Source organism: Telmatherina bonti (genome assembly GCF_933228915.1).
Source record: "Telmatherina bonti genome assembly, chromosome: 13".
Lineage (NCBI taxonomy): Eukaryota > Metazoa > Chordata > Actinopteri > Atheriniformes > Telmatherinidae > Telmatherina > Telmatherina bonti.
In genome coordinates, this window is record NC_136611.1 from 30,037,816 (window position 1) to 30,050,823 (window position 13,008).

The 13,008-nt window shown below is 39.9% G+C and overlaps 1 protein-coding gene across 5 annotated transcripts in view; it reads right to left on the bottom strand.

The window, feature by feature from the left end:
- The window catches only part of fbrsl1 (fibrosin-like 1), a 276,833-nt gene that overhangs the window by 188,571 nt on the left and 75,254 nt on the right, over positions 1-13,008 (bottom strand). For all 5 annotated transcript variants that reach the window (XM_079251042.1, XM_079251044.1, XM_079251041.1 and 2 more), the window contains exon 2: positions 3,460-3,684. In XM_079251042.1, coding sequence (XP_079107168.1) covers positions 3,460-3,684 — 225 coding nt within the window. The remainder of the gene's footprint in view (positions 1-3,459; positions 3,685-13,008) is intronic.

The window sequence follows — 13,008 nt, forward strand, 5'->3', positions numbered from 1 at the left end:
TTAGAAAAAAAAACTGTTTATAATTAATATTTACCAGCAAATGAGAGGCCACTTGACTTATGTTTAGACTACTAATGGAACAAATGTGTTTCTACAGATCAGTGAGAAAGACACGTGATGGTGCTTTAAGCCGAAGTAACGTCATCTTTAAATAAGATGTAGACCTCATGTGATGTCAATTGTGGCATTAAAAGACGAACTTAAAGTACTGGTGATCCAGTCAGCAGCTTTCTGACTGCAAAAGTGCGGATGAGCTGCTGCATGATTCATGGTGTTATCTATAATTCATTAGCTATGCAACATGATCACGTCGTGTGCTTCATTCATCTGCACTGTGATTTTGACTGCAATAAAATGCTGCTGTTTCCTGCAGCATGTAGCGTGACAAAACTGTTAGCGCTCAGATCAATGACAATATAACCGAGAACTGGGAGTTGTTATCGTGTAATAACTGTGCCTCTCTGCCTGATAACTGATGCCAGGACTGTAGCTGCTTATTGTCAGATGCTGAGTCAATCAGGCAATCCTACAGCAGCAAAAGATACAAAAAAAAGGAAGGTAATTATTATGATGATTAAAGTTAAAGGCACCACCAGGATCATGGCTGTCAAAAGTATTTACACATCTGTCTGGCTTGCATGAAGGATGTCTCCAGCAGTCTATGAACTCCAGAATTGAGGTGTATTGATCAAGGTGTCATAAACAACCCAAAATAGCTGTAAGACGTTAGACTGCATATATAAACCTTTCCTGAAACAATGCAATATTCTTACATAACATTCAGTTTTGAAAAGAAGCAAAAATATGATAAAATGAGTGCAGTTTGCATAAGACTGTGTTTTTATTTGTGACCTGTATGATTATTTCTACATTATCGTCTAAAAAGAGGGTTAAAGAACTTTTAAAAAGGTTACTGATAAAGATCATGACAAATCTGAAGATTTCATCTTCGCAAACCAGGAATATATCTGAAACCAAAACACAGTTAAAAAAAAACAAAACAAAACAAAAAAAACCTCAGAGGCTTTTAATACACACTTGATCACTTTCTCTTACTCTCTCACACACATCATCACATACACACCTACATAGTGCACATATACCCCCCCCCCCACCCTTACACAAACATAAGCCCTAACTGATTCTGTCTCTGTAACCACACATCAGTCTCCTGTTTGTAACTGGGAACCAGTAACTATAGTTTAATATAGGTTCGTTGTATAAACACATCACATTTGTCAACATGAGAATTTCACTTATACGAACCAAGCTGAGTTAGAACAACACAATAAAGCTAGGATAGGACTTGTTAAACACTGCTCTGACCACCAGACTGAGTCTCGCACTGGGATGATACATCAGCTGAATCTGAGATCTTCATCTAGCAGAGAACGCGGCTCATGATTGCAAAACCAAACTTTTACGACGTGATTGGTGACTCATTTTTTCTGACAAACACGTTCTGCATTTTTATCACTTAATTAATATTTTATTTGTTTCATTATTTGTTTCATTAACCTGTGTTTGATTAAAGAGACATTATTCAGGGAATGATGTATTTCAGGGAATGTATGTGTGCGTGTGTGTGTGTGTGTGTGTGGGGGGGGGGTTGCTCTATGCCCTTGTGTGTGTATGAGTGTGTGGAAAGAGCTTTTGTCTTTATTGTTTTTAAATGTCTTGTTATCTGCTGTTTGTTTTTATCCTTATGACTTGACTTAATCTTGTAAAGCACTTTGTGTTGCCCGTGGCATGAAAAGTGCTCAATAAATAAAGTTTGATTTGATTTAATTTGATTTGCAAAACTCTGCCTTTAATGTCATGAAAAAGTAAGCTGGCATCTCCTCTCTTCTCTCCTGCTCTGATCTTTTCTCTCACAAAAACTGATCAGATCATCTGATCTGATCTGATAGGAACCAAACTACTTACAGCATTACTAATATCCAATAAATATCAATGGCAGAAAGATGAGAAAGCAGTTTTTAATCAAAGATCACATGTTTTTCTAAAGTCATGTGAACACACACACACACACACACACACACAAAGAAAAAAAGGGAAGAAATACATTTTAAAGTAAGAAAAAAATACATGTTTTTCTTGTGGGTTTTGGATCTGTTTTCATAACTCTATCTACTCTCCTTGGGGGTATGTGTCATCATTAGATGAAGTAATTGTAAAACACAAAATTCAACAAAGGGTGTGTTATTACATTTCCACATGACCACAGAAGTGTGACCGCAGCAGTGTGTTGACATTACGGACTAGTTTTGTTCGCTGGAATTTAGATCTGCCTCAGTAATTGCAGTCCAGTGTGCTTGCACTCTGGATAAATTCTGCTGCTAAATACATATTTTCTGTTTCTTAGCACACTAAATAGCCCAGCCAAACTCATTTTCAGCCATGTTAACTTCCTCAGGAAATCTTATCTGAGGGAGATATTTTTGCGGAGGAGGCCTCCGGGCTACATCGCCTCATTATTTAGTTTGGCTTCCTGACTATATTTCCCTCTTATCCTCAACAGCACCATGGTGGATCTTGGCTTTGGACAGGAGCATAAAAACATCCGCCCATTTAAACAAACTGTTAACACATAGATGAGCTATCTCAGAGGGCCAGGCTCCGAGTCTGTGGGCTCAGCAGCGAGCTTCAAGCGATATTGGCAATTCTCTATCAAAACAAACAGAACGTCACTTCTGTAGTCATAAAAGAAAACAAGAAGAGGATGGAAGTGTGTATGCACCTTAGGATAGAAACTCATCATATTGTGCGTGGAAAGAAAAGACGTATTGGTGCATAAAAGTTTTATATGATGAGAAAAATGCTGTTTGAGTGACTCCACATTAACCTTCCAACACGATGCATCTAAGTCATCTGTTTCCTTCCTTTGTTTTAGGAAGAGAAACAAACAGAGCACCACAGTCCCAAAACACTCATTATGTCAGACCACTTTCATGTGTCCTTCCCACCTTATATGCTGGGATCTCTTACCATTCTGTTCCTGCTGTGCCAGTAGCTTTGAACTCCATTTAAACTGTGTTAAAAAAAACAACTTGAAATGTTAACTTATGGCATCAAGTTTTCAATGACTGATTCAAGATCCTCCAACTCTGAATCAACTTCCAGCTGCCAACCAGCACCGTCACTGGGATGAGAAAAACACAGGAGTTTGCTGTTGCTAACATAATAGCGGCTGTCAAGCCTGTTGCAGCTCTGCTTGTTAAAACGTCTGGTGCCAGCAGTCAAATGCAGTTATTGCACACTATTATAACTGTACTACCCACAGTCATAATATCCAGCAGCAAGAGACAGGACAATATTTACCACTAAAAAATACAAAATCACAAACACATTTGCCTCCTTCGGCTTCATGGGCTCATTTCTCTTTCTGCTTATAAAAACCATGGATGTCGAACTGCGATCCTGTTAGACGCTGGGATTTCATAAGAGGCAAACACTGACCGTTTTGTTCTTCTTGGAGTATGTCTTCTTAAGCAGCCTCTCATTCATCCTTTCCTGTTCCCGCTGAGCATGATGGAGGAAGCCATTCTCAAGAGGATCCACCAGTGGGTGGACATTCTCCTCCTCCTCTCGCACCTCCTCGTCTTCCTTCTTTTGCCGCTTCACCACCTTTTTCTCCTTCCACCGCTCCTTCTTCTCCTGGCTCTTCGTAACTCCTGACTTCTTCTGCAGGAAAAAAAAAAAAAAAGAGAAATAGATTATACATACTATCCATAAATGAGAAGAAAAATGCGTACAGTTATTATCGCTCATACATAAAGGGGTCTAAATCGGTATGCCCCTTTTTAATGGATGTTTGCACTTCTTTTCTTTTTTTAACAGATGAAAGCTCACATCAAGTGACAGTTTAATGCCAGACTCATGAGAGATTCACCGCCTAAAGCATCTCAAGGATTTTCTTAAAAAGCTTGAAATGATTGTTCACCTGGTGTCCATGAAAACAACACTTCACGCTGCCTTCAAACAAGAGCAAAGCAGACAGATGTGAATGGATTGATGACTGGCAGGAGATCAATGTGTTAAAGAAAGGATGGAGGGTATGCTGCACCTGGCAAACAGTCAAATGCGTGGCCCTTCCACTTCTAGCTTATACAAAGAAAGCGAGCACTTGCACAGAGAGCAGTGACGCTAATGCTCTCCCTCTAAAGTCATCTTTAATCCTGTCAGCAGCAGAACAATGCCTTACTGGAGCCCATAATCACTTTATGGCTCAGATATAATGAGCTTATGATATGAAGTGCTGCTTTAATGCGTACTGGAAAAAATGTAGTTGCTTTACATTTATAATATGACCGAGCAATTTCCTCCGTTCACTAGTCATTCCTTTCAAGCTTTCCCTACAGCCTGGACTGAACTGCTGTTTGTTTAGTGGAATTTCTCTACCATCTATACCTACTGGATATATTACTCAGTGTTTCTTTTCTTTTTTTGTCCACCTGTTCCGCAAATTCATATCCTGACTCATAACACTGGCAGACTAAAATATCTTTCACTGGAGACTGATGTTTCAGTTCCAGTAAGATATTAAGCTGGTTCTCAAACATGGCGGATGTTGCTGCGCACAAAAGAAACATACGCACCAACTTGATGCACCGTTTACTGTAAGATAGTATTGTGTGGGTTATGTACATTAACTAAATAATTACAGGAAAATATACACTTTTGCAAGCCACTTAATACGGTGCACCTATACATCTAATTAGCCAGTCACACGGCAGCAATTCAATACATTTAATCATGCAGACAAGGTGAAGAGGTCTGATGGATCTGAGTTCAGCTGCTACTTCAGAACATGGACACATGAAACATGGATCCATCCAGCCTTTATCAACTCTTCAGACTAAAGATGCCACAATTATTTAGTTCCACAATTAAACGTGGCGTTAAAATCACAATTAATTATCGTAATAATTCCACAATATTGTCATTTTCCACGAACGTCTGAACCACAACAACAGATCAGTGCAGCTTGAACACAAACCAGCTTATTTAATAAAACATACTGATCATAACTAAGTAGAATAAAGTGGTTTTCGGTGGACTTTGTTCCCTGCTGTGACAAGTCATCTACATGCCCAAAATAGGTTTTTCTTGTCAACATAACGCCAAATTCAGAATTTTAATATAGCATGAAGAATAACTTTGTTGTCTATGCATAAAAAACAAACAATAACACCTGCATTAATCCCACAGAAGTCTTTTTGTTTTGCCTGTTAATCTTGACAACTCTCATTAAAACTTAGAGATCTAATAGGAATGTTCATGTCATTTTACATATTTATAGTGTTGAGAAATTAATTATTGTAATGATGGCAATGATTGTGAAAATTGTGTTTGACAATAATCGTACCAAGAAAATCCTGTGGTGACGAGTTTTTCACTTCAGACAGCTGGTGTGTGGTGTGATGGAATATCTCGTCATAACTTTGAACACTTTGAGCATTGTTTCTATGCCACAGCCAGCCTGAGTAATGTTGCTCACCATGTCCATGCCTTTATGACCACAGTGTTCTGATGGCTACTTCCAACAGGACAGTGAGCCATGACACAAAGCTCAGCTGATGTTGAAGTGGTTTCTTAAAAGTGATAATAAGTTAATTGGACTCCAGTGATTCCTACAGTCAGATCTTAAACAAGTAATTCACCCTTTGGGATGTGGTAGAACAGGAGATTCTCATTATGGTTGTACAGCCAACAAATCTGCATAAACTCAGTGATGCTGTCATGTCAATTTACACAGAGTCTCTGAGGAATGCTTACAAGACCCTGTTGAATTCATGACACAAAGAACTAAGGCAGCTCTGTAGGCTAAGTCCAACCTGACTCCAGCAATGTGAGCGTAATACAAGTCCACTGCAGTAACAACTACCTCATGCTATTTGTAAATTATGGCAAAAAAACATTGTTTTATTGCAGCAAATATGTGTTTATTTTTATTAATGCAACATATGCACACCTTATGACTGAACTGTCTCCTTTTTCTGGGCTGCTGAACCCTTCTATTTCCACAGCTGGAAATGAGATTGCACTGGTGACATGCTGCTGCTTGGTATAGTCTGCCTGTAGACTCCATGGCTTGAAGCTGAATGAAACTGAGCCCACAGGGCAGCTAGTTCAAGTGTTAAAATCTGTTCAAAGCCAGCTGCACTCAGCCCGACTGCAGCTCTGTGCTCCATATGAACAATCAAATTTTTGGCTCTAAAGGAGGGGCGGGTGTTACATTAGCCCTGTAACTGCTAATGACTGACTCCCTCAGTTTTCAATGTGTCATATACTGAAATCCAAACTGCAGCCAACACATACCAACTTTCCTGGAAGCGCTGCATAAATCATTTTGTGCAAAGCGGAAGTGTTTCTCTGCGTACTTCCTGGTGCGATTCCCAGATTCCTACATGCTTATGTTCAAAGACTTTCTTCTTTATATTGTTGAAAAAACAAAGTTACTGTAAAACCTTTTAGGACTGGGTTCAGCGTTTGTTGACTCTTGGTTTGCTTTAGTTTTTTTTTTTCTCACAGGGAAATGAAAAACATTTCCTTTGATTCTGTACAGATTAAAGGAGTCTATAAATAATAAAGACCATAAAAGCTTTGTTTGTATTTGTCACATCCTCGTGTCATGCACTTCCCAACTCAGTTCAGTTCAGCTCTGTTTGCATCGCACCAAATTCACGACAAAGTAATCCCAAGGCACTTTCAGGCTAATTCAATACAATGTCTTGTAATTTGGTTGAAACAAATACATTAGTGATTCATGACAAAGGATTTCCAGCCAAACCCCGTTCACAACTTGACACCACTTTGCCTGCATGCTCCAATATTATCTCCCAGTCAGCAGCACAACACAGCTCTTATCACCTCATATGAAAACACACTCGTTTCTCCTGAGAGACCAGTCGGTATTAACAGGCAACGTGTCATGCAATTCATTACCTAGAGAGACTTTCTTTTCAAAAGGTGCTACTTCATGAGATCAAACCGAGTCAGATTTTCCAGCTCAATACATGGTGTGACTGTCCATCACTAATCATGAAGGCGAGTGAACGAAGTGCATTTTTCCATCTCTTTTATTATCAGCAGAAATGTGCTTTTGTGAGCAAGCTTGCTGTCACTCGAGAAATCACTTCAACATAAGCTTTCAAGATATATAAAAACTTCTTAGCATTTTGTAGAACACACTTACAGATACCATCTGCCATGCAGCTAAGGTAGCAACGCAGAGCAACACTCAGGAACCACACTGACAGCTTCATATCTGCAAGCAGAACTGATCCAAAATAATGCTACTGTTGTCATAAAAAACATATATCAGATGAGAGTTATACAACAGAAGTATTCATTCATTCTCCCAACCGCTTAGTCAGACGAAGGGTTGCGGGGAAGCTGGAGCTCATCCCAGCAGTGTTTTGGGCAAAAGGCAGGGTACAGCTCGCCAGTCCATCGCAGGGCCACACAGAGACAAACAATCACTCACACTCATTCCTAAGGGCAATTTAGAGTAACCAACTGGCCGAACATGCATGTCTTTGGATGGTGGGAGGAAATTGGAGTACCCGGACAGAACCTACACATACACGGGGAGAACATGCAAACTCTCCACAGAAAGGCCACTGTCCAAACCCTGCCCCAGCCAAGGATCGAACCAGTGACCTCCTTGCTGCGATCTCACAAATTCTAACATTTCCATCCATTATTCATTGAGTCAAATGAAGCATAGTTACATGGTATTCAGCTCTCTATTTAACTCCCTCTCTTTTTGTTCTTTTATTTATTTTGAACTGTTCATACGCTCGTGATTAAATCCACATTATACAAAAACAAATCTCACAATCATTCCTGATTTAAAATCTGCCATTAAAAGTAAAATGGCAACTTAATCCTAATTGTGTGAATGTTCCCAATCTCTTGCAAGATGCAATAACAGTAATGGAGTCAGATCTACGTACATCTTCCAAGGAAAACCTGTAAAGCCAAACCCTTAATCCCAAACTACATAAAATGGCCTTTAAATCTTATTGAGTTTACTGGACCTGGCGACAAAGTGGCTTTGAATAATATGATCATGAAATTCCACATGGTGAAAATCTATTCACAGTGTAACTAGCTTTAATAATTGTCTGGTTAAACTAAATGTATTTATTTACATCTGGGTTTTAAAATGATAAGTATTCAACTGAGGAAGGGGTCAAGCCTACACACCAAAGTCACATTAATTTAAATTAATCTGGCGTTTTCTCATTTATACATTTATCTCAATCCTACACCTCTGTTTTAATATTATAATATTAAATATTATAAATCTGACTGGGGGACGAAAGCAGGTGTATAAGGACGTGCTTAAAAAAAGCTATGTAAAAAATTGGGGGGAGGGCCTCAGGTGTAATTAAATGATCAAAGTCACACATTGTGGTTAATGTACAGTGACAGCAGCCTCCGGGATGTTATGTTGGGCAGCTGCCCCCCATGAAAAAAGACATTTTTCATCACTAGAGATTCACTTATTAATAAAAAGCTAAAAGCAAAATGCATAAATACTGAATTGAAAATTTTAATTTGTCCCTTTTATTTATCAGGCTAACAAATAATTTACAGTGGTCAACAGGAAAGTTAATGATTCAGTATTGAAAAATTAAAAACACATTGGTACCATCCCAGACTTCTAAAACTGGCACATATCTGATATAAACCTGAATTTTTTTAAACATGTCAAACTTATGATACATTAAATATACATAACACTGACTGCAAATCATGTACTCTGCAGTCCTTGGATCAGTACTTTCTCCTGCTGATATGTAAATGCTTTTACCAATGCAGAGAGTTAAAAGGCTGACTGGATTGTTGAAAACAATGCAGTTATTTTTCATTAAAGAAAAACTTCATTTCTGGCCTTCAGCATTGAGATATTTTATCGCAACTCAGCTTTTACTGGCAGAGCCTTTGATTAATTACCCTTCTTCTCCTGGACCTGTTACAGAGCTGCTACTTGAGTCATTGACTGCAAATAAATGGAAACAAATCTATTTATTCTTAATAAACTGCAACAGACTTGAGACAGCAATGGGAGCAGGTGAAAATTATTGAAAGAATGCGCTCTTTGGTGTTTCAGCTTTTCGTTCAAGCTGAAATGTTGACACTTCAGCTTATGTAGCAAAATATAGTAGGGCAGATTTAATTCAGTTGACCTGAATTTTCCATTTGTAGCATGTTACTACTCATACACACTACGTAACAGAGTTGGATCTCAAATGGGCGTGGCTGGATGGAAAATGGGCATGGGGTTAGGGTTAATCCAATCAAAATGTTGAAGGGGCGGGGTTGGACATCCAGCCCTGTCCAATATCCAGCCCCGCTTCATTCTCCAGTCTGCAGCCAAGACCATAGACTGTATATAAAGAGATGGACGGAGCCTCCGTGATGTCACCTGTACGTTTCTGAAGAGCTGAAATGAAGTTCGGTGGGCGGTGCCTACCATCGCCATCTTGGTAGGGCCATGCGCATCATCTCGCCCGAAAATACAAATATGGGCAAAGAGGTGGAGCTGAGAAGGGAGCTGTGAGCGTCATGGTGGATGATTGACATTGAACGAACTCTAAGCTTTATGTAACTAAGAGCTAACCGAGCTAACCCGGTAATAACGGGAGCTAACCAGCTAACGGAGATAAGAGAGCTAAAGCTAAGTCACGTTGTTATCCAGCTAAAAACCGCGGTTGTTCTATGTTCTTCTTACTTGAAGCGGGAAATTGGTACCTGTCAATCAAAAGGACGCGCCCCTAAATTTTCCAAACTTCGAGATTAAATTACTTTTAAACGGCAAGTTAGAAAAAAATTCACTCCCCCCACAGTTGTCATGAAGGTAAATCTGACCTATTAAACCTTAAATGGACTTTTGAACCAGGCTGTAAACATGTTTATTTCTGCTGTGAAGTTGGCCTTTTTAACATGGGAGTTTACGGGGATTTGCTCTGTTTTGCAGCCCCTAGTGGATGAAGGGGGAACTGCAGTTTTATGTACTTCCGCATAGGCTTTACTTTTAACCACTGGCAGTTGCCGCTTGGCCAAGACCCTCTCGAAAAATGACACTAACCCTAACTCCTCAGCCAATGCCACTGGTTAAAGTTATTTGCTAAAATGCTGAATACCAATAACAACAATGCTAAGCTGATATAATGGTTGCTTCATATATTCTGATGGAATTTGTTAACATTGTGAGGCTTTGCCATCATCTTCCACAACAGTCCTGCTTAGTTTCAGCTCCATGATAAAGTACATTGTTATGCTTCTGCACAGCTTTTCATAAGACAAAGCTAAGTGGTCAAACATGGACTCTTTGGCTTTATAATGTTTAGCCCAAGGCAGAAACACGACAGTTACCAGGCAGCGGGGGGGAAGTGGCTTCAAGTATAAGCGGAAACATGCAACAGAAAATGGGCATAAAAGAGAGGATGGACAGAAAAACAGAAAGAGAGAGAGAGCACAGTGGTGATAGTGGGGGGGCTGGAGGGATGGTCTCAGCCTGGAACAGTAGACACCGCTCGACTGGTTTGACCTGACCATGTTACCCTGGCAACAGTGCGAGAGATCTTTATTGCTTTTCCAGGCTACATGGGGAGTGGAGCGCGTGAGAGTGTGTGCGTGTGTGTGTGTGGGTACAAGTGCACAAAATCCAACACAGGTTTTGTTGTGGGCAACAATTAAATGCATGGTTGTAGGCAATTATCCTGGGGCACTGAGATCCACTGTGGAAGCACATTCACCTCCCAAAGGAGGTTTAAGGCATTCTGCATAGAGGAATGTCAGCACTCCTGAGGTTGCTGCAAAGGGTAAGAGGGTCTTTGTGAAGACCTGCATAAACCAGAGAGCAAGCGGGTTGCAGAAATGGAACCTGAATTGTAGGAATTAGACATTGTGTGCAAAGAGAAAGGCAGATAAAGACAAATAGCGGTGTCTGATGCACATCGTCATGCTTTCTTTACTGCACTCTCTTCTTTCTAAGGCCAGTAATTATTCAGGAGACACAGAGAGCTCTGGAGGCTACACCTCCCTCGACAGTAAGCAGAGAGATTACAGGGCCGTCTTAAAAGTTCCCTTTTCTTTCATCATAGCTGAAGCAAAAGTGTCAATTACATATTTCAAAGTTTCACTTAAAATGAAGCAAGAAGAGAACAAAAATGTAAACATGAACACTCAGTCAACAGAATTTGGCTCCTGAGATTTGGATCCTGCAAACTGCAGGTGTTTAAAGTCACATGAAGTCGTAGCTTCCAGCTTTCATTAACCTATCTATAGCAGCAGGTTCACGTTGTTTGGAATTCAGCTGTCAGGGGGGGTGAAATTTATCAGTATGAGTTACTATCCAGCAGGAATCCACCTGTGTCAAGCTCTGTCTATGAATTGCATGAATCCTATTCTTCTGTCTGCCTAGCAGCCTTAATTTTAAAGGTATTCCTCTTCTTTTAACCTCCATTTAATGTGTAAGGATGTATGAAGACCCATTTGTTGCACCACTTCAGTAGTGTTTAGCTCCCTTTAAGCGCGCTGAGGTGTGGTTGGGAAAATTTATTGCTCAGTTGTTGTGCTGATTCTGTACACATTACCACAGCTCTCGGCATGTCAAATAACTCACCCTGACTTGTCATGGTGTCGACCGGATTGATTTAATCATGCAGCTTCCCCTAGCTGTTGCTAGTGTTGCGCATGAGATGTGCTACAAATGTCCTTTCTAACGCTGCTGCAACCTGCATCAAATGCCGCTTTGATTTACTGAGAGCGCACACTGTTTTACAAAGCTTCCCTGGTTCTTTTTTGAAGAACATAATAAGATGATGCTTTACTAGAAAACAGAAATGAGAAAACATGTTTTACCATGGGAGCTTATCAGGATTTGAACAAGAAGGAGCAAATATTTTTATAATGATCAACGTTGCATAATTGGCTAACGCAGGTATTAAGTTAAGCGCACGCTTTCTTTTTACCTTTGTTAGTCAATGTGCTGTTTGTTTTCCTCCTCAGCGGGCTTCAGGGTATCCTTTGTGAGAATAATCAGTCTAGGCATTACAGGGGAGCAGCGAATGAGCAGTAAATCTGAGGTGTTAATCTCCAGCAGGTCAGATTTCTGCTGCACTTGTCCAACTGGAGCCAACATGCAAGCAGACTTTCTCCATCACATCACCTTTTTCTTTCCCTGTGCAACGTGCTCTCGCTAACTCTGTCAGTTATCTTGATTTCTCTGTAATATTTTTACATTAAGTTACTTTTTTTTAAAAGTAATTACTGTAATTAATAAATCATGCACTACTGAGATAGACTTACTGTACGGCCATTTCCGGTTTAACCTTAAAAAATGTTTATTTAGCTGTGAGACTGCCTCTGCTTCAAGCGCGAATCACAAGTCATCAACTCTGCTTATGCACATTATAAACACACCTGGGATTAGCAATAAAGGGGAATAAGTACCAGGTTAAAGGTATACTTGTGCTACATACTGTACATCCCCTGCGGTGTGCAAGCACAGAAGACCCAGCAGGCCAAATAAATCTTTTATCTCTGACATATCAAAAGGCCAGTCATTTGTGCAGTACAGGGTGTCAATCGTTAAACTACATCATACATTCCTACATTTCCCTGATGGTTCCACCAGACTATTTATGTTTGTGTTATAAAAAAAAATCCATCTGAACAGTGATCATCTGCCATAAAACACTATCAATGAGTCTCCTGAGTAAAGCAGGAAGCAATTTTGTGTCAAATTTGTAGTGACATTGTGGTTGTGTGTTCTGCTGTAACAAAGCTGCAGCTGGAGAGAGGTCCAATGTTCTGAACTGTGTTAGACAGAAAAAACTTGCAAGCAAAAGGAAAAAAGGGAGTTTCTGGATGCTTTTCATGTTTCAGACTAATGTGTGACTTTCAATTGGACGCAGATTCCCTGTTGAAAGGAGTATTGCTTTCATGAGTGCAGCTGCTGAGAGGTCTCTTTTTTTTTGCTGTGATTTT